Source organism: Adiantum capillus-veneris, chromosome 4 (genome assembly GCF_014529385.1).
Source record: "Adiantum capillus-veneris isolate H3 chromosome 4, ASM1452938v2, whole genome shotgun sequence".
NCBI lineage: Eukaryota > Viridiplantae > Streptophyta > Polypodiopsida > Polypodiales > Pteridaceae > Adiantum > Adiantum capillus-veneris.
The window spans coordinates 74,985,276-75,008,416 of NC_140934.1; the positions used below are offsets into that span (position 1 = coordinate 74,985,276).

At 44.8% G+C, this 23,141-nt stretch overlaps 1 protein-coding gene and 1 pseudogene across 2 annotated transcripts in view; both read right to left on the reverse strand.

Moving 5' to 3' along the window:
• Positions 1-23,141, reverse strand: part of LOC147459427 (cytochrome C oxidase assembly factor) — a 50,320-nt gene that overhangs the window by 22,557 nt on the left and 4,622 nt on the right. Inside the window, exons 2-3 of one of the 2 annotated variants that reach the window (XM_086509828.1) lie at positions 11,430-11,534; positions 9,663-9,746 (exon numbers count right to left, since the gene is read on the reverse strand). In XM_086509828.1, coding sequence (XP_086365954.1) covers positions 9,663-9,746; positions 11,430-11,534 — 189 coding nt within the window. Of the gene's footprint in view, positions 1-9,662; positions 9,747-11,429; positions 11,535-23,141 lie in introns of those variants that run through there. The other variant, XM_086509830.1, reaches the window with a different exon arrangement.
• On the reverse strand, positions 1,155-2,413 carry LOC147459428 (uncharacterized; annotated as a pseudogene).

Genomic DNA, 23,141 nt, shown 5'->3' on the forward strand with positions numbered 1-23,141 from the left:
CTCACTTTGAAAAGGAGGGGATGTCACGTGACACATCCAACCCTATGTGTCCATGGACAAGCTACTTCATAACAAGGGTTTCACTCAGTCCAGTCAGTCTAGATTTAGAAGGTGATCTGACACTTTTGTGAGTCTGTTCGCAGACCATGCATGCCCAGGCACTTAGTGTAGATGCATATCCTCTGGTTGCACACAACATGATCATAAGCATTCCCAGTAGAATCCATCAGAATCCTTCAGGGGAATTTTCCAATGCATCTAGCCTATTTTACCTATTTTTTACATTTCACTTATTATTTTTAAGTGACTTTTGTTGGAAAGTAGGTAGGGCAAATTGAGTAAGTTTGTATATAAGCAAACCTAGACCAGCACTAATTGGCAAAAGAGGCAGCAGTCGACATTTGACAAAGCAAAGAAACAGAAGAAGCCTGTTCGATTTGAAGAAGTACCCAGTTCTTCTTCTTCTTCTTCTGACATTTCTTCTAGCTCTTTAGATTCGAGCGAAGAAGACAGAAAAGATGAAAAGCGAAGCAAGAAACAACGCTTCGGAAAGGGCAAGAAAAAGGCAAAGAAATCTAAATCTCGCCCAGTGAGTGACAGTTCTACAGAGGACTCGTCTATGGATAGTTTAGACTCTGATGACGGAAAATCTTATGCGAATAAGAAGAATTTTTATAAAGCCAACCAGTATGACTTTCTGGAAGATAAAAGCAAGAAAGTTCGAGAATTTAAGGAAGGTGGACAGTCGATCAAATTTGACACTTTTTCAGGATACAAAGATGCTTCGAAGGCTTTGTCTTTTATACAGCAGTTTGACATCGCTTTCGCGGGAGGACGCTACTCAAAGCAAGGTGGAAAGGTACGTAGCGTACGGTACGGTTTAGGTACGTACGGAACGTACTTCCGTACTGAAGCAACCTTTAGGTACGTGATAGGTACGTACCATTTGTAAAAAAAGACAATTACACTAAATTTAAGTTCACAGACCTTTCAAAATTCAACCTCATTAACAATGCAATGCTTAAAATGAACATATTGATCATAAAACTTAATGACTCAAGACTCAATACTCAATGAGAAAACCAATGACCATAAATCATAAAACCAAATAACAACTACAAACATCATGTCCATGGCATCAGCCAGAAGTCGGCATATACCATACAAACTGAATCAAGATCCAAAACAAAGTACTGTGAAATACTACAATGCCATAATAACAATAAAAGTCTACTGCAGCTTGTCCTCCAAAGCATGCAGTCACCAGTGTGCACTAAGACGTGCGGCCTCAAAAGTCTGTGTCAGATGCGGAAGATGAATCGTCAGTAGAGAGCAAGCCCCCATCATCAAGGACATTGCCCTCCTCATCAAACTCAGGGTCAGGCTCAGCATATGTCAACTCTGGTACAAGCACCTCTGCACCACAAGCCTCCTCATGCATGCATATCAGCAATCTCTGCATGGATGAGCCGGACAGCTTCATTCGCTCGCTTGCGAATGGAGCGAATAGGAAGCTTCCCCCTGCGAATACTCTCTCGTCTCACAGTGTCTGGATCTCCTCCCACCGTGCATAGAGGAAGGCTAAGAGCTCGTGCACGTGATCTACTCACACGACGATCCACGCTCTCGAGCTCTCTATGCAGCTCTCTGAGAATCTGCTCTTGCTCGTCTCTAATCTGTCGGTCCACCTCCTCTGGTCTAGGATCATCTACCATTTTCAGCTCTGTCGCATCAACCTGCTGAAGAGTAAAATAAAGTTAAACTGACTTATTTATGGCATATGCTTGCAAGTTGAGTTTACAGTGGCCAACATCAAGATAATTACTTGTTTGGGTTGCCCCAAAGAATGGTAACTCCGCACGACCTCATGTTGGCTCTACAATACACCAACTTCTCCAACTGAGAAGTGCTAAGGCGATTTCGAATCTTCGTGTGTATGAGAGAGTAAGCACTCCAATTGCGCTCACATGCTCCAGCCGAGCAATCCTGCTCAGTGCTCAAGCAAGAGCGCAATCATCAGCAAGAGAGTGACAAGTGTCAAGTAATATAAGATGAAGTTAGAAGTTTAAAATGATATATACAATGTAATCATGGATGGCAGTTTCCTAACCTGAGAAAGGATACGAAGAGCAATGCGTGAGAGGTTGGGAAGACCAACTCTCCCATACGAGTGCCACCACGTCAAAGGATACTTTGTGGCTTCTTTCCTCAAAGAAACTGCTCTCGTGAAAGAAGCGCCAATGCCATTCATGTAGTTGGTGAATTCCTTGTCTATCCCACGCTGATCATCCTCTGAAAACATGAGCCCAACATACTCTGATTGTTTTGTGCTAAGCAAGGTATCACTCCATAGCTCTGGCGACCTGTAGAGAGGATGAAGCACGGCAACCATCGCATGTATGGGACTGCTCATGAAAGTCCAGCGGCTCTCAACACATCCCAATAAATCTGATCGGTTGAAATATCAAAACAACTTGTCAATACAAGTTATAACTTAGACTTGATGATTAAAACAGACAACCATTAGAACATGAGGAACCCTTACCGATCAATAGTCAACAGATCGCATTTGGAAACGTGGTCTTTCATCTGCATAAACAGATGATAGACTAGTCCCAAGGTCAATCCCTCCATATCCGTCAATCGAAGGAGGACGTAGACTTGCTTGAGTGCCACTGAAAGAGCATGCACTTCCTACCAAAAGCTCTCATCAAGGATCCGCCTCTGCAAGTATTTTGTAGATTCATCCTGTGATCTTGACATGCCTCGCCATTTTGGATCCACCACTGTCTGTAGTAGTGGATCTCTAAGTTTGTAGAGCCTCTGTAAAACCAAGTAAACGTAGGCAAACCTGGTTTTTGAATGTCGAACCATATCCAAAGTGCTATGGCTACGGAAGATAGCAAGAGCCTGATGTTTCTTGCGAAAGAATGTGGTGACCTTGACTACATCTGCAACTATGGGCTGCACCCATGAAAGTTTGCCAATATCCTCCATGAGCAAATCCAAACAATGTGCAGCACATGGAGTCCACACTATGCCAGGAAACTGTTGCTCCACCATAAATCCCATTGCCTTGCAATTAGCTGCATTATCTGTCACCACCTGCACAACATTCTCCTTGCCAACCTCCTCTATGGCTGTTTTGATGTGACCAAAAATAAACTCAGCCGAAATCTTTTCCCCTATTTTTCCTGCATCCACAGCACGCAAGAAATAGGTGCCCAAAGCAGAAGACACAAGGATATTGATTATGTGTCGTCTGCGTATGTCTGCCCAACCATATGAGATAATGGTGCATCCAAACTCCTTCCATCCAGCTTTCACAGGCGTAAGTGCCTTGTCAATTAAGGCCTTTTGTTCATCTAACATAGTGGTGCGCATCTTTGTGTAATCAAGACCTGTCCATGTCTCAGTAGGCCCCACCTGTGCAATGGACCATTCTTTTCCACTGATCTGTGCGCAAAACATTGAAAGATATATTGCACTCAATAAGATTGCAACATATCTCCATCTCTGCCACCCTCTGACGCACTTTCACCCAAGCCTGAGAAGAGATGCGACTAGGCAAAGTGGTCTGCGTTGGTGTTTCAGAGGTACCTTTTTCACGTGGCAAGGAATCCTCACCTTCACCACCAACACGTGCTCTCTTCCTAGAAGTAGGGGGTTGCATGGAGGCCGAACCTCCTCCAACCTCTGTCTCCGCACCTAAAGACTCCAGCTCTCCAACAAAAGCATCATGTAAAGCATCCTGTGTGCTGGGAGCACCTCTCAAACCAGGAGCACCAACAGGAAAATACTCTTGAATAAGCTGCTCCCTCAAAGGTGGTGGTATTGTCTCACATGCACCAATCTGATCAGTGCACCCGATGCCCGTCAAGTGCTTTTTGACTCGCGTAATAGTGTTGGTGTATTGGTCCCCACAATACTTGCATTCCCATAAGCGTGTGCCAGAACCTTGCTGAGAAGTGGTCGTGATGATGCTCAACACATTGGTGTGGAGCGACCAGTTGGGGTTGGTTTTACACGGCATAATGAATCCTGCACATTGCAAATGCAAAAGAGTGCACACACATGAGGAGTACGGAGTGCTAGAAGAGTACGGAGTGCATGGTGGCAGAAGCAGTACCTTTTCACGCGCGTAGCTTGGCTCTGCAGGACTCTGTGCACTGCTCTGCAGACTTCTTTGTAACAGAACAGAGACTCTTTTGCTACAGTGGTCGATTAAAAAAGCCTAAGGCTTTCCCCCCTTCACACTAATAAGCCCATCTGAAAGCGCTCCCTAGCAGAATTTGTCCGAGCAGAAAACGGCCAATTTTTTTTTTATGCCGTACTGTACCGTACCGTACGGTTGTACCGTACGGAATGGTACCGTACGTACGTACGGATTCTACCCTGACTCAAAGCACTCCAAGATTCAGAGAGCTGCCTCTTACTTTAAGGGGAATGCTCGAACTTGGTGGTCCACGCTTCTTTTAAACAAGACTGCGCCAGTTAAATGGCTGAAATTTGAGAAGCTTTTTATTTCTTCTTGGTTGACGCAAGAGTATGAACGCGACATACGAGCTGCTTGGAACCATCTTCGGATGACCAAGAGAGATAAAATGGATGCTTACTGTGAGAGATTCTGGAGCTCTTTTCTACCCGCCTCTTCATTCAAGAAGATCTCGTTCAGAGAACAGATTGAGCGGTTCACCTTGGGTCTACCTACAGAGATCCGAGATCACTGCTTGGAACAGTAGTCAGCTTCTATTCAGGAATTGCTGAGTCATGCGAAGCGGGGCTTTGCCATTCACTCTGGCAGTCTGACCTACCCCACCGATGAGGTCATGACACAACGCGCCGAACAGACTTCTGGGAATGAAAGTAGAAAGAGAAAAGAGCAACCCAGAGAAGAAGGATGCACGACCCAAGCTTACTCCTCAGGAGAGAGCTCGCTTCATCAGGGAGGGGAAGAACGACAAGCCTGAGAGTTCGAGAGCAACTGAGGAACGTGGCAGAAAAGGCAAGATGAAAACAGGACTGGTTCCAGATTGTGTGGGTACCGATCCCAACACCATGGACGAGAGTACAGAACTTTGCCGAGCTTGGGGCAAAGTGAAAGATCAAGAGGCCCTGATCTTCTTTGATGGAGGAGCCGAGGCCAACTTCATTTCACCGGAATTGGCGGCGCTGCTCGAGATCACTCCCGATCGGATGGGACCACTTGCGGAGGCAGTTCTAGCGGCACCCGACAGGGACGTAGCCATTACACTTGTCATTGGCAAACTTCAGTTGCATTGTCAGGGGTATTTCGGGCATGAGGACTTTTCATAATGCCTTTGGAGGGTCGTGATGTTCTCTTAGAGATTCGCTGGTACCACAAGAACAACGCCGTGGTCGATTATCGGGCGAGGAAAGCGACATTGACTACAGAGAAGGGCAGAACCATTGTACTTGATATTAAACTGAAGGGCGAGTCTGCTGAAGATCATACCATTGATCTGATACCTCGAAGTACACCACCTAACCGGCCACCTTACCCTGTGAGCCAAGCACAGAATGTAGAGATTATGAACCAAGTGAAAGACCTCTTGGAAATGGGTCTTGTCCAGCCTAGTACTTCACCGTATTGCTCTCCAGTGTTGTTGGTTTTGAAGAAAGACGAATCTTGGAGAATATGCATCGATTATAGAGCTCTCAACAAAATCACCATCAAGAACAGGTTTCTGATTCCTAGGATCGATGATATACTCGACAGATTACAGGGATCCTCATGCTTTAGCAAGATTGATCTGAAGAGTGGATATCATCAGATCAGGATCGCGTCGGGAGACGTCTACAAGACAGCTTTTCGAACAACTTTTGGGTTATTTCAGTTTTTGGTGATGCCTTTTGGCTTAACCAATGCTCCTGCAACATTTAAACGGATGATTGACAGGATTTTTCGAGAGTACAGGCTATTTGTTGGCACTTTCTTTGATGATATCATTGTTTTCTCCAAGAATGAGGCAGAACACAAAGATCATCTGCTTCAGGTCTTTCAGGCATTACGAGATCACAAGTTAATGATTAATGCAAAGAAAAGTGAATTTTTCCTACCAGAGATACACTTTTTGGGACAATTGTCTCTGCAGCAGGAGTGCAAATGGATCTGGCCAAGATAGAGACTATCCGTGATTGGCCCGATTTGCAGAATGTCCATGAAGTTAGAAGCTTCTTGGGACTGTGTTCGTACTACAGGCGGTTCATTCGAAAGTTTGCAGAGGTTGCTTCCCCTTTGCATATCTTGACACAGAAAGGAGTCCCTTTCTCGTGGGGATCCACAGAGGTGACTGCCTTTCAGACATTGAAAGAGAAATTGACTACAGGACCAGTTTTGACTTTGCGGGACTTGCAGAAGTCATTTGAAGTATATTGTGATGCTTGTGGTCGTAGTCTGGGTGCGGTCTTAATGCAAGAAGGCCATGTCATTGCTTACGAGAGCCGATTGTTCTCAACGCCGGAGATGACAGCACAGATTTATGAGAAAGAGCTTTTGGCGGTTATCCATGCTCTTACTCAGTGGCGGCGTTACCTACTCGGAGCGGATTTTACTGTCTTTACAAACCATCAGAGTTTGCGCTACTTCTTGTCACAAAAGCAGCTTTCGGAAAAGCAGATGCGGTGGGTGAACATCTTGTCACAGTTTCACTTCCAGATTATCCACGTTCAGGGACAAAAGAATGTGGTGGTAGATGCTTTGTCTCGGAAGCCGTTGGTTCTGGCTATTTCCGCGATACATCATAGGAGCTTCGAGGATATGGTCGACCAGTATGCTACAGATACAACTTTTGCAGACATTTTCACACGGATACGGGATGGGGAGACAGTAGCGGGATATTCCATTCGAGATGGCTACTTGATGAGAAAAACCACGTTGTGCGTTACACAGCCGTTGAGGGAAAAGGTTATGACTGAATGCCACTGTCCACCTTTTACGGGTCACCGCGGCATTGCTACCACCATGAAAGAGGTAGAGAGATACTTCTTTTGGCCGAGACTCAAGAAGGATGTGAAAGAGTTTGTGCGCAGTTGCTTAGTATGCCAGAAGGTCAAGTTTGACAGGCATAAAGCACAGGGATTATTACAGCCTTTACCCATACCCACCCGCCCCTGGGAAAGTATTGCAATGGATTTCATTTTTGATCTCCCGAGAACACAGAGTGGTCACGATGGTATCTGGATTGTTATTGACAGATTTAGCAAACAGGCTCATTTCATTCCAGTAAAGAAAACAGTCAAGCCGGATCACTTAGCGAGACAGTTTGTGGCCCAGATCTTCAGGTTACATGGCATGCCTAAGACGATTGACTATGACAGAGACCCCAGATTTACGAGTTTGTTTTGGAAGGCAATTTGGGAGAACCTTGGCACGCGGTTGTAGTTCTCGTCATCGTTCCACCCGCAGACTGACGGGCAATCTGAGATTGCCAATTCAGTGGTTCTAGATTTATTGAAGTCTTATATCTCGGATCAGAAGACTCAATGGAAAAAGTACTTACCTTTGGTGGAATTTGCCTACAATAACACGATACACTCTTCGACGGGGAAGGCGCCATTTGAGATTGTTGAAGGTGCTGCAAAGGTTCCACCCTTCCTAAGCACGAAAGATAAGATTTTCGAAGCGAATGAATATACGCGAAACTTAGATACGGCTTTTGCCAAGGTTCGCAAGACTTTGCAGAAATCTCAAGAACGACAGAAAAAGGCAGCAGATCGCCATGGCGCGAGTTGAAATTGAAGGAGGATGACTTGGTGCGCTTACGTTTTCAAAAGGCACGCCTGAGAAAGAAAAAGGGAAAGGAGAGGCTTTTTCCAAAGCTTAGTATGCGATACTACGGACCTTTCCAGATCGCTGAAAAGATAAATGATGTCTCCTTCCGACTGAAACTGCCTGAGACTTGGAGGATTCACAATGCATTTCATGTGAGTCTCTTGAAACCTTTTAAAGGTGATGTGCTCGATGATGGGGAGCCTAATGAGCAACCCGAAGTGGAAGAAAACGAGGAGATCCTTGTTCCTAAACAGATTTTGGCACATAAGGATACGAAGAATAAAGGTAAAGTCCGAAGGCGGTTCTTGGTTAAGTTCAAGAACTATCCTGCATTGGATGCGAAGTGGATGGAGAAGGAGGACCTGGCAGATACTCCTCAGATTGTGAAACTTTACCTTAATGCTTTTGGTTTAGCATAGTCTACTCCAAATGGAACCCAGAATTCAGCTTGGCCGAAGATCTGGTGCAGTGGAATGCACAAGAGGGGAGTCACTCCGCTCCTTTGTCAACAGATGCCTTGATTTTGATACTAGAGTCATTGATGTCTCTTTGAGCTTCAGGGATACTGAAAGCTGACAGTATTCTGTTGTATGACTTTATGAAATGGAATTCCTGATTATGATACTGATTTGTTCTTGACTTCTTTTAAGTGCAGGAATTGATAGACGAAATGACTGCAGCATTTTGGTCTGATTGATCTCGAATAGGCATGGTTGCAGTAGGGGTTAGTCAATCGGACATCGATGAGGTCCCGATTGGATCTAGATGCAATTGCTAGCTACATTGCCGATAAATCATGGTCTAAGATCCGAATGAATGTTGAATGTCATGTGATGTCCTGTGATGTCTAGTGATGTCCTGTGATGTCGTGTGATATGACTGTCGATTGATACATGTGCTAGATGTGTGTTCCTAGTACGTAGGTACTAACAGTCGGTGTCTGCTAAGACAGTTTATGGTCTCTGTCTGTTTTGCAGGCGTAATCGAGGGCGATTACAATGCTTTCAAGCGGGGGGTATGTCACAAAGTGATGACATGTCTACCCGAGAGCCGAACTGCTAAAAACCTTAACTCTGGAAACCTGCAAACACTAATTTCTGCCAGAAACCCTAATCCTAACCCTAAAAACTGTCATAAACCCTAACCCTAACCCTAACCCTAGGGCAGCAGGAACTGATTTCCGTGAAATGCGCTGGCATGATGACATGGCAGAATCCCGGATTTTGCAGCGCTGATTTTCAGCTTTTGCATCAAGTTTTCTCTACGCAAATTGAGAGAGAGAGTTCCACTGCTTTTATTTTATTAAAAGCCTACGGAGAGGAGCTTGTGAGAGAAAAGAGTTCTGCTTTATTTTTAAGCTTTTGGGGCTCTGCTTTTGGCGTCCCTTGTAAACAATAAATAAGCGGTAAGGGCTCACACTTTGCAGAGCATCTAGACGCAGAGTCTGAGAGTGAAACCCTAACCGCTCTCTTGTACTTTGAACATTGATTAATACATAAAGAAATACCGAAAGGGGCGCCAGTCTTCGGGGCCAATATCTCTAGGCATGGAACTCCGCCGGGCCAGTGCAAATCTATTGTGAACTGTGAATTGTTTTGAAGTGGTTATTTGGTGCTTTCGTGATTGATTCTTGACTTGGGAGTGTCCAAGTCTGTTACAATGAGCCTTCCACATAGTCCATAATGTCAAGGTAAAAACGGCATCCTACGGATGGAGGTTAAACTGATGTGCAGTGGCTGGAAGCATCTGGAAAGTGCATCGCCTATATCCCAAGGATGTGAGCAAGAAAACTGGATCTGTATGAGAACCATCAAAAAGTGTGACCCCCAGGTCTCTCTAGTCGATTCCTTGTACGGTGGGCCACATGTCACGTCATCATTTTTTGCAATCCATGTAGCTTCTGAGGCATGATGCACGATTCAAATTGCTCTAACCAGAGATGTAGGAGCTCCTGTCAGGCATGCAACTCTATATCAGTGAGATAATCATCTCGAGGGAACTTTTGAACGAGACACTGGATAGAGCCCAAGGCACCATGTAACTCTCTCCTGCCACTGCAAAACAGATCACCGAGATGTAGCAATAGTCCCTTGCACCAGAAATACATTTGGATTGCACATGAAAGGATAATCAATTGAGCTTTGATACCACTATAACCCCCCAGCACCACATGTCAGGTGTTGAATAGCTAAACCAGACTTGAAATGCAATTGTATACAAGAAAACATTTGCATAGAGACATGTGAGAGCCTAAATTCCCTTAGAGATGATGAGCCCCCAAATAGGTGCCCCTGTCAGTATTTCTTTATTTGTAAGCAAAGAGTACGATTGCTCAGAGAGTCCACTCTCCAAGTTACAACTTGCTAAACTTAACTCATAAGTTATGTTGCTAAACTTAACTCATAATAGAAATCTTTAAAAACCACTTATCCAAATAGCAGCCTGTTAAATCTTTATCCACATAGAATTTCTCACAAAAAGCATCTGTGATGCTTCCATTTCAGCCCACACATCCGTACAGTTGTCCGTAACGTTGCATACGCATCCATTGCCTTTCACGTTAGTTGCCCGAAACTCATTTCGGAGATCTTGAAAATATGAATCGTTTTGTGGAACCTTCCATAATTTGGAGTTTGGGTTTTGAGCGCTTTTTAAGGCAGGGCCAAAGCTTCTGGCTACGGTTTTCTTTAAATAGGAAATGAGGGTGGGTTTTTAACTTGTAATAGGCCTTAGGTCTCTAACTTGTCCAGTGTGCATCCATTTGCAACTGGACAAATCACTAGTACTACTAAAAAACAAACTCAAATGCTGAGATAAATTGAGGTTCCAGTCAGTATAAAACTTTCAAAACGTTTCAAACATTCTGAAATATTCTACATTTGAACAGTTTTGCTACTAAGAAAGAAGAGCATGCTGAACATGTTTTAATGCAAAACAGCAGCATAGAACAACTCAAGCAGGAGGCGGGCTTTCCAAAGGAAACCTCATGGAAATCAGATGAGAACTCGCATGAAAGAAGCCATTTGAATTTAGATTCACCTAGAAACATTCTGTTCATGGCAAATAACACGCACTCCAAAGTCAAAATCCTATCCCCAAGACTACTTGGTCAGAGCATATATGAAGAAACGTTTGAGTAATACAGACTCCAATAATTAATGCATGAACTGTATAGCTTCATGATATCAGAAAAGTCTCTACTTCAAATTGTAAGAGGGGCTAAAAACTTGCACAAAGGGATAAAGAAATCACTAAATGATCATCAAAAACGCTACATCATTCTCTCTTGAAAACGCAGCAATTAAGTTTTAACCTAGCTTAAGGGTGGACTTAGAACTACACTTTCCCAACACCCAGCATAAAGACCCTCCAAGCGCCATACTACTTTCAAACAAGAATAAAAAATCTTCCTCGTATTAGCATATTAATAATAATGTCCTTCCCTAACAAACTTGTGGTTTTGGAAGACGAAGTCCTAACGATTGAAGATCACTAACGTGCTTAGATGTCCGGGAAACTATAAATGTCAGGAATCTTACTATCTTTAATTTGTCAAGCGTAGATCCATTTCCGGTGCAATATTTACTGTTTTAATACACCATCAATAGCTTCTAAGTTAGTATTGATATCATACCTGACTCCGCTTGCATTGGAAATAAGTGTCTCGAAGACCAATACATTCTTGCGGTATTGTGGGGCTTGATTCCTTTGCACAATCCCTGTACGATCTCTTCTCAACCTAAAAGGGTTTTAAACCATTTATCATGACATAAAATAGTCAGCTTGAATATACCTTCATAAGTTCAGAATAGTCTGAATGTTTTTGAATCTAGCTTGTGTGCGTGCGTGCGCGCGCTCAACTTACTAAAAACAAAGTGTGTGCATGTGCACATTAATGAGCCATTATGGAAGCAAGAAGAGAGTGTATGTGAGGTGAGAACCATGTGAGTTATGCCTATAAAAGAAGACTTTGTAATCTCTTTTCATGATGCATAGTTAAGAGTTTGTCTAGAGTCTGCATTGCCAATCTCTCTCTTTCATTGTACACACACACACACACACACACATGTTGGAGATTTGTCATCACCAGATGGTTACATTCTAGGTTGCATGTCATGGTTGTCTAGCCCCAGCTCTGGTCTCAATCTAGGGCGCCCCCATGTTTGCATACCTCTAGGTCACCTCTACTTGTGTAAAGGTGACCCTTACCCTCTCATTCGCAATAACCACTTGTATAAGCATTCTCGAGTTAAAGGATTATTGCTCTTGGTCATTCTATCTCTCCCTTCCTTTCTCTCTAAGTGTTTGTCTCCAAGATCTGCTCCCCTCTATTCATTCCCTCATGATTTCAGATAAGTAAATTTGATGATCGCTTACAAACACTAGAATACACTTCAGGAGGCTTTTGAAAGAGATTTCATCACGGTAACTTAATTCGAGTGCTGTGTTTTTGCATCAGCGCTCAATTTTGAGGTGACTGTACCGATGGAGCAAAGCCCACTAGAGTAGCTGAGATCCCCAGATGCTAGCTAAATGGCCCGAAATTTGCAACATAATCGCAGGTGTCCTTACATCCGTACTGCTGACTAGGCTTGCCACACAGGACACACACATGGTTTCACATGGTCTACACATGGGCTACATATGATTGGGCTTCCTTTACAGATAATTGCAGCCCCAAGTTAGACAATCCTATCCACCAATGGCAACCAAGTGTGAGCAACCGCTTACAGTGTCCATGGAACCTGTGCCAGCCATATAGGCATGGGGTATGGGTGGGTGTGTTGAAGAAAAGGGGGGAAGGGGGGGGGAAGGGGGGGGGGGGGTTTCAAATTTCATCCACGTCGACCACTTGTCAGTCTTTTTGGCTAGGCGCCCTATTTTTATGCATTGACCCATCATATTCCCACACTTGATGTGTCATGGGATGTTGAAGTGGGCCGCACATACGGTGTAGTGTCACAGGCTTGGGCACCCCAAGTCGAGAATCCAGCCCGACACACGAGAGAATCACTTAAAATACTTCACAACTTTAAAATTTAAGTCAACACGGCCCGGCGTAGTTCCGTGCCCAGAGGTATCGGCCCCAAAACCTGGCGCCCCTTTCGGTATTTCTTTTTTATATTAATGCTTAAGCAAAGTTACAACACCCGAAGGGGTCCTCTGCTCTCAGACTCTGCGTCCAGATGCTCTGAAGAGTGAGGCCCCTTGGGATTATTTATTCTTACAGGGGATGCCCCAAAAGCAGAGCCCCAAAAGCTTCTAACTCAAAAGCAAAAAGTCCCAAAAGCAATTGGTCCCAAAAATCTGTTCCAAAAAGCAAGTAGCGCAATTTGAGGAATTCAGTATAGCAGCCATGTCAACCTGCCAACGCGTTTTGCGGAAATCCGTATTGCTGCCACGTGGCACTTATCAACGCAAAATCCAAGTTTTGCTATATAGTCTGCCACGTCATCATCTGTTCATCTTTGATCTCCCCAAGACTCAAAGTGGGCATGATGGCATTTGGACAGTCATCGACGGGTTCAATAAACAAGCCCACTTCATTCCGGTAAAGAAGACAGTTAAGCTCGACCATTTGGCGAAACTGTTTGTCTCAGATTTTCCGAATATAAGGCATGTCTGAGTCCATTGCTTTGGAGAGAGATCCCCGGTTTACTAGTTTATTTTGGAAGGCAATCTGAGAGAACATTCGCACACGGTTGCAGTTCTCGTCCTCGTTCCACCCGAAGACAGATGGGCAATTTGAGATGGCCAATTAGATAAAATTGGATTTGTTGAAGTCTTATATTTCAAATCAGAAGACTTAATGGGAAAAGTATTTGCCCATGGTGGAGTTTACCCACAACAACACACGGGGAAGGCGCCATTTGAAGTATTCGAGGGTGCTAGGAAGGTTCCTCAATTTCTAAGCACTTAAGACAAGATTCTTTTGAAGTAGATTTTTGAAAAAAGTCTAGCAGGCATGGAAGGCCATCTAGCCATTCAAAGAAGGAGAGCTCGTCCTCTTTTGACAATGACCAGATCAACAAGAAAACCAAGGAGTTCAAGGAAGGAGTCAAGCTGTCAAGTTTGAGACGTTTTCAAGCTACCAGGACGCCCATCGAGCCCTTGAGTTTGTACAACAGTTTGACGTCGCCTTCTCTAGAGGACGGTTCTCAAAACATTCCCAGGTGCGAAAGGCAGCATCTTACTTGAAAGGAATTGTACACACATGGTGGGCTACTCTGTTGTTACGCAGAGAAGCACCTGCGACGTGATTAAAATTCAAGACAATTTTCAAGTCAACTTGGATATCAGATGAATATGCACAAGATGTAATCACGACTTGGCATCACTTGCAAATGACTGAGAAAGATCCATTGGATGACTACTGCCAGAGGTTTAGGGATGCTTATTTGCTAATGTCTTCGTTTCGAAAGATTACTTTGAAGACCAGATTGAGCGGTTTTGCCAGACTCTACCTCCAGATGCTCTGCAAAGTGAAGCCCTTGGATCCTTTATATTCTTACAAAGGGATGCCAAAAGCAGAGCCCCCAAAAGCAATAACTCAAAAGTAGAAGGCCTCAAAAAAGCAGCGAGCACGATATGCGGAAATCCATACAGTCAGCGTAAATCACGGAGGTCCATACTATCAACGCACATCACAGAAATCCGTACGCCTTGCCACGTCAGCAGGTCCTACGTTTTTTTTTTTTTTTAATCCTATGTGTCCTTTTGGCCCCTCGGCACTTTCCCATAAGTTGTCACAACTTTATAGCCTTTAATGTCCTGGGTCATGCCATGTCATCAGTTTGTGACACAACGCCCACTCCCACCCTTCGTACATCACGCATCGGACGCGCTCCCGTCTTCATCACTCTGTCTTACAAGGCATAAGCCATAAAGAATTCCAGGTTACTCAGGGGTTCTCGCGGAGAATCTGATAGAGATAACACCTTTAGGTGGAAGGCAAAAGAAAAGTTGAAATCCGGCGCAAGAACTGAAGAAAAGAATGAAGATTTGGACAGATTCTTGGTGGAAAATTTTATGAAAGTACTTCGACATGGGAAATCCTGGAATTGATTCTGATTGATGAACACTCTAACATGTGACTGTGTTTGAGTGCAAGATTGAAAGACGAAATGACTGCAGCATTTCGGTTTTGAGAATCTCTATAGACATGATCGTTGTTGCTAAATGGACTATTTTCTTTTTTCTTTTTTAGTAATTTCTTTTTATTGAAATTAGAATATTTAAATACGTGCACTTGAACCGTAAGGTTAGGAACTGTAGATCTACTATGATGCGCCATATGATGGGTGACGTTAAGCATCGCGAAGGGGTTGTACCGTTAGTTCAGTAGGAGAGACCGAGAAACGGATATTCCCGATGCGTCACATGATGGGTGACGGGAGCATCGAAAAGGGAATATTTTGTGGGTCTAGCAAGAAACCCAAACTAGAAAAAGGAATACGTGTAAAGACGCAAGCACAAGAATAAAGATGGGTTCTGAGAAGCTTTTCTTAAAAAGCAGAATATTTTAAGTGTTTTATGGGAAAAACAGACGCTTTTCCACAAGGAATCTGTGTTTGCATTGCATCTATGCCTGGCAATTGCACCAGGGACGCCTGGAATGTGCCTGTGTAGAATCAATTTTCAGCTCACTGAGTTCTATTGAGTTTTGTCCAAGTTCACATATTTTTTTTAAAGTGACTGGCAACCCACTTAAAAAATAAAAGAGGGCTTCAAATACCAGCGCTGGCTGCAAGAAAAAGCTACGTACGATTTCTCTTGCTCTCACAGCATTGCAAAAACAGCCCACAAGCTCTATCCTATCTCTAGCGCTACCACCTCCCCTATTCCTGCCGGCTCCGCACCAGCTATTCCTGCCAGGTGCGGGAGCCTATAAAAGCATCACACGTCCCCCTCTTTGCACACAAAGTTGCTAGCGCCAGCAAGAGGAGCTCTGTCGGGAAGAAGAAGAGAGTGATCACGAGACTATGGAGCACGGAGGTCGCTTTTCCATGCAAAGAGCAAAAGGTATCAATTGTGGATTCGCCATACGAATTGTTGTCCCGTGTTTGGGAATTCCGGAAACGGAATTCGGAAATTGTCTGCAAAGCCCGAGTACATACGGAAAAAGGATTGAGAGCTCGTCTCTCGGATTTCCCTCACGCGAAGGAATGACCATCGAGTCTAAGAATTAGAACGGAGGGGTTTTCTTCAGTTCTATATTCTCCCTAATAAAGATTCTCTTTAAGTGGGGGGGGGGGGGGGGGGGGGGGGGGGGGGGGGGGGGGGGGACGTCAGCCCATCTTCTGGTCCCAAATACTGTGTCGAATAGCCTTAACTCTATTTAGTTAAAAGATTATTTATTTTTAGCTTGTTGATTATTCGTGTTGGCTCCTGTTTGTGACAATGGTATCAGAGCTCGGATTCCTCTCTTTCTCTGCAAAGGAGGACGATTCCAGGAAGGAACGGAAAAAACCATGACAAGCCACGGAAGTGTGAGAGTGCGCGTGTGCGGAAGCATGAGAGAGAGAGAGAGAGAGAGAGAGAGAGAGAGAGAGAGAGAGAGAGAGAGTCGACACAAACGCCAAAGATGGGGCGATCAGCCCTCCATGACTACCATGAGCAGAAGACCCAATACACAATCAGTATGATGGAAGTGGATACCCCCCTGGCCCTATAAGGTGCCCAAGGGAAGGTAGGGCAAGGCCTGATAAAAATCCCACGACCCAACAGAAAAATGATATATGGATATATATGAGGGCGCTCGGACAAAGGTGGGTGGCCGGCCCCAAACTCGGGCGGCCGGACTAGGTACAACCTAGACTATGGGTGGCCAGCCCGGAGACATACTAGCCGTACAAGTATGCCCTAGACCTGTGAAGCAACAGAGTGGTGCAAGTTTAACACCCCCTCTCAGCACCTGATGCTGAACAAACCGCGTGAACCCGAAGATGTGAGGCAAAGGATGAAGATGTCTACTGCAATGTCCACTGAAGGATAATCCGTGAGTGTAGCAGCAGTCTGGGGTGTCCTCTCTGGGAATGTCGCAATCCCATATGCCACGAGTATGACCATATCTCGTGTGAACTCCTCTGATGAGTGCATAGGTGTAACCATAGCAAACCACAAGTCACCACCCCCTCTGGAGTGCGCAACCACCGAATGATGGTTGGAATGAATGGATCTCCCAAGGATCGTACGCCCGTAGATGATCAAGTCAATGTCGAAGATACCGTGTACTGCAGCAATCACTCAGAGACCGCACTGACCACCACCGGATGGTGTCCTGGCAGGAGGTAACTTCATCCTCTGTGAAAAACGCAAACCATGTGGCTGCTGTCCACCCAAAACGCAACTGCGAGGTGTTGAGAACGCTGCTGTCCAGCGATTTTCAGCGTGCTCGTACGCCCCCGGCAGGGTCCGGAGCGGTGCAGAGGGTGTAGAGAAGGTTTCTCTTTGTGTGCACAGCCGTCGGAGGGCTGAAAACAGAGAAAAAACAGCAAGTGTAAGGCGGAAATCTGGTGGAAACGGAGAGGATACGGGCCGGCAAGGCACCAAATGCCAAGGCCGGGAAGGTGGTGGTGAGATCCGGGGTCCAGAAGCTGAGCGCTTCCCTCTTCTGCAAAAACACAGCACCTGTCCAAAACCGTAGATGAAGATCAAAAACGCAAATGGAGGAGGGGCATTTCCGGCGACGAAGCTGTCCCAAAAGTGTAGCGCTAGCAGGGAAATCAGCAGATATGACGTTTCTTGCAAAAAACGCAGGTTGAGGAGGTTCTCCCGCGACAGAAAAACGCTGATTTCCATCGCTTGCCTAGTGCATGCAAAAACGCTGGCAGATCTGGCTCCAATTGCAGAAACGATGGCGCTAGCAGGGAAATCAGCAGATATGACGTTTCTTGCAAAAAACGCAGGTTGAGGAGGTTCTCCCGCGACAGAAAAACGCTGATTTCCATCGCTTGCTTGGTGCATGCAAAAACACTGGCAGATCTGGCTCCAATTGCAGAAACGATGGCTGATCTAGCCCTTGGGAGAAGAACCTCATGCGATGTAGCCCCTCAGAACAGGCAGAGCCTGAAGCTACTGATACCATGTGAGAGTGCGCGAGTGCGGAAGAGAGAGAGAGAGAGAGAGAGAGAGAGAGAGAGAGAGAGAGAGAGAGGAGACACAAACGCCAGAAATGGTGAAAAGGGGGCGATCAGCCCCCCATGACTACCATGAGCACAAGATCCAGTACACAATCAGTATGATGGAAGTGGGTACCCCCCTGCCCCTATAAATAGGTGCCCAAGGAGAGGTAGGGCAAGGCCTGATAAAAATCCCCACAACCCAACAGAAAAATGATATATGGATATATATGAGGGCGCCCGGACATAGGTGGGCGGCCGGCCCCAAACTCGAGCGCCCGGACAAGGTACAACCTATACTATGGGTGAACAACCCGGAGACATACTAGCAGTCTACAAGTATGCCCTAGACCTGTGAAGCAGCAGAGTGGTGTAAGTCTAACAGAAAGAACCGCTGAAGACGAACTTCAGTAAGTGCGCTCAACTTGCGGAATTGCAACAACTTATTTCGTTGCCGGTTGTCCAAAAGGCTTTGGACGGAATCAAGAAGCCGCAAGGAACGGATTTGCTCAGCAAGAGGAAATTTTGAAGCAAGTCAACTAGCTTCTAGAAAAAGGTATAGTACGACCAAGTACTTCGCCTTACTCTAGTTCTACTGGTGTAGAAGAAAGACCGCACGTTTCAAATGTGCATAGCTTACCGATCTCTAAACAAGATCACTATCAAGAATCGCTTTCCGATTCCCCGTATTGATGGTATTCTCGATAAGTTGCAGGGTGCAAGCATCTTTAGTCACATTGACTTAAAGAGCGGGTATCATCAAATACGCATAGCCCCTGAGGATGTCCATAAGATTGCCTTTCGCACGACCTTTGGACTTTATGAATTTTTGGTAATGCTATTTGGCTTGACCAATGCTCCTACCACATTCACTCGAATGATGGATCGAATTTTCAGCCCACACCCAGCTTTCACAAGAGTGTTCTTTGATGACATAGTCCTCTTTTCAAAGACTAAGGAGGAACATCGGAAGCACTTCGATATACTGTTTCACGAATTGCGAAAGCATGAGTTGCATGTGAATGCAAAGAAGAGTGAGTTCTTCCTCACTGAGATACACTATCTCGGACATATAGTCTCACACAACCAAGTGAAAATAGATCCCGCAAAGATCCAAGTCGTGCAAGATTGGCCAACTCCCACTACGGTGTCACAAAACGGGCACCACGTGCCAATAGAAGAGAACAGACTGAACAAACTTTTAGCGCTTCAATAACAACTGAACTAAAAGAGAAAGACGACACGCGACACGGAGTGGTGGAATTCACCCCACAGAGTATTGGCCCCAAACCTTGGCGCCCCTTTCGGTATTTCTTTATATTGCATCAACACTGTAAGCCGGTACTCCAGACTCTGCACCTTCTCTAGGAAGCATGCCAGAGAATGAGCCCTAACCTCATATTTGAAGGCCCTTGGCCTGAAAATCACTTACAGTGAAAAGCCTTCAAAACTCAAAAGCTTCTGGTCCAAAAAGCAAAGCCAAAAGCTGCCAGCGTAATTTACGAAAATCCGTACAACCTGCCACATCATCATGCCAGCACAATTTTCAGAAATCTGTTGCTGCTTCTACTTCTTCTAGGGTTTAAGCCCCTCGATCGGTAGCTCCGTTCTTCAGTAGGTCGACACGTCAACAGTTTGTTACATCTTGTAAAGTGCAGCGGAATGAATGTTGTATTTTCTCAAGATTAGTGATCTTTATTTGCTCAAGGTTCCTTTTAGTTCTTAGGGAAAGAGAGAGCTTTCCGTCTTATGGAGAGTACTGTGATCATGAACAAAGTGAGTGGATATTGTGCGTGCAAGTGAATGAGACTGAGAGAAGGAGAGGGAAGAAATACGACACCGAGAGGTTGTAAAACCCTCCTCCGAAGGCCCCACTCTCGTCGGCGAGAGTGGTCTACTTTGATTGCACGAAGGTGTACAATGCAATTGCAATGGACTGATGAAATTTGGACTATGCCGACAACGACGATGGTGATAACTTTAGGGCTGATCTGGATCTTCTCTATCTCCTGTCCACAACGGGGCAAGGCTCAGAACCGGGCTACTTTGGGGGCTGAATTAACTGTTTTTGCCGGGCTGAAATGATGAGGAAAACGCTGGTGTGTCTAGGGTGATGCTGCGTTTTTGAAGGAACTGATGGTGGCTGAAAAACTGAGTATCTGCTGCGTTTCAATGGCTGAATCGCTGAGGATAAAACGCTGAATTTCCTGCAGGCTGAATGCTGAATATTGCTGCGTTTCTTATGGCTGAAAACGATGAGGATCTGCAACTGTTGCCTAGCGTTAGTAGAACTTTGGGGCTGCTTCCAATGAAGGTAAAAACGCCAGGGGCAAGAGGGAACTTGGGATGGCAATAGCAGATTCTGAAAACGCTGATGGAGGGAGATGCCAGCGATGAGGAAAACGCCAATGGTTGGAGTAGCCTCGCCAAGGAATTGGGGAGGGTCTTGTTGAGAGAGGGAGGGACACCTGTTGCTTGGGGAAGCCTACTGTGCCTTTGCTCATCTGCAAATTTGTGCTAACTTGGGTTTGCTTATATATTAACTTACCCAATTTGCCCTACTGAGTACCCAACAAAAGTCACTTAATTATTAAGTGAATAATGTCAAAATAGGGAAAAATGGGATAAAGTCATCTGAATTCCCCAAACTGACTCTGATGGAATCTGATGGAAATGCTTATGCTTATGCAATGTGCAACCAGAGGATATGCATCTACACTGAGTGACTGGGCATGCACGGTCTACGAATAGACTCACAAAAGTGTCAGATCACTTCTAATATAACTTGACTGGACTTGACGGAAACCCTGCTATGGTGTAGCTTGTCCACAGACACTTAGGGTTGGGATGTGTCACGTGACATCCCCTCCTTTTTAAAGTGAGGTACTGGTACTGAGCTACATGGCTTCCTTGTAGTCTGCCAACAACTCTGGATAATCCTTGAAGAACTCTTCGTCTACCCACATTGCTTCATGGGTTCCTCGATCTTTGAACTTCAAAAAATACTGTCGTACTTGTTTCTTCGAACCATGGCGAAACCGATGCGACAAGACTTGCTCCGGCTCCATGACTTCTGCTTCATCGATGATCTCCGGTTCTTCTTCTTCCGAAACGTCCTTTGGAGGTGTTCCCTGAAACACTTTCAACCAAGAAACATGGAAACCGTTGTGCATTCACCATGAGTTAGGCAACTTCAATTTCATTGAAACCTCATTAATCTTTTTGATGACTGGAAATAGACCATACATACGAAAAGATAACTTAGGACATTTCTTTTCAACTTGCTTAAGACGCTGTTTCATAATCCGTAGATACACCCAATCTCCTTCCTCTTGACGATGCTTGTTAGCCTGTCGAGAATAAGATTCCTGAGCCTTGCTTAGCCGAAGCTTCACACTCTCAGAAATCTCATCCAATGATTGACTCTCAGCATTGGCATCAGGCATTTGACTGACCGATCGAGTCAACAGTGATTGGAATCGACGGCCAAAAGCTGTCTCATACGGAGTTCGACCAATAGCAGAAGAAAAGGAATCATTGAGAATAGCCTGAACCAATGGGAGATAGAGCTCCCATTGAGACTGTTGATCATGAACATAAGACTTCAACACATCAAAAGCCAACTGATTATAGATTTCCGTTTGACCATCTGACTGTGGATGAAAAACGGATGAAAAATTCAACTTTGTGCCAAAATTTTCAAAGATTGCACGCCAAAAGTTGGACGTAAACTTAACATCCCTATCTGAAACAATGGACTTTGGCAAACCACAGAGGGGGTACCAATGCTTTATGAACAATCGTGCAACATCTTGTGCAGTAACTGTGGCCTTACAAGGAATCAACATGCAAAATTTGCTGAAACGATCAACAATAGTTAAACATTGAGTGTTCCTTGAATGCTGACTTGTTGGTAAGTTAGTCACAAAATCCATAGAGATATCCTGAAAAGGTCCTTGGGGAATAGGCAGCGAAAGCAAGAGGCCTTGCTGCTTACCCCGAGGAGCTTTTACTTTTTGACATATAGTGCAATGTGTGACATAACTAAACACATCTTTTCGCATTTTAGGCCAATAGAAAAATCGTTCAATCTTTTCCAATGTGGTGTTCATATCCCTGTGCCCACCCGTGAGAGTCATGTGCATCATGCAATATGGTTGGCCTGAGAGAGGGCAACACACATAGATGCTGACGAAAAAATAACAATCCATCATGAATGAGATAGTTGCTGGGCCCTTGGGAAGCACGATCCTGCAACCAATACTTACCAAACTCCGAATCTGCATACTGATTCTTCATGCTGTCAAAAGACTCACCCTATATAGAAAATGTGGTTCTTGACTCGAGCCAAAATCTGTCCATTGCGACTCAACGCATCTGCAACAGGGTTAGCTTTCCAGGCACATACTCAATCAAACCGCCAAATTGCTCAAAAAATTGTGACCACCACGTTTGGATCACTCCAATGTGCACTAGGCATAGACTATAGCCACTTGAGGGCTTGATGATCTGTGCGCACTGTAAACTCTCTACCATACAAAAAATGCTTCCAATAGTCAACAAAAATGTATCAAAAACCGTCAGCCACGCTCATCTTCCCAAAAGAAAAAAAATCCATGTACAAATCGATCTGTACCGTACGGATCGTACAGTACGTTCGTACGGTACGAACGAATCTGTACGTACGTTTTGATCCTATCTTGCATCGGTGCGGTGCTTAACGAAGAAGCCCATGCAATGGCTTATGAAAGTAGACGACTTAAGGATGCAGAATTGCATGCCTTGATCTACGAGAAAGAACTTATGGTTGTGATTCACGCCTTGTCTACCTGGAAGCATTATCTTCTAGAAGCGGATTTTGTGATCAAAACCGATCACCAGAGTTTGTGGTATTTCCTTATGCAACGGAAATTATCCGAGAAGCAAATGAGATGGGCCAATTTTTTGTCCATGTTTCATTTCCAGATCCTTCATACAGCTGGGAGTAAGAATGTGGCTGCGGACGCATTGTCTAAACGGCCTAGGGTGAATGCAGTTACTTCTGTGTATCACCAAAAATTGGAATCACTTCTAAATTTGTATCCGAACGATCCAGACTTCTCCATTTGGAGTAAGTTACAGAAAGGAGAGGATGAATATCCCTATTTTATTCGGGATGGTTACCTCTATCACCACCAAGCAATTTGCGTGGCAGAAACATTGAAAAAGAAAATCATGGAAGAAGT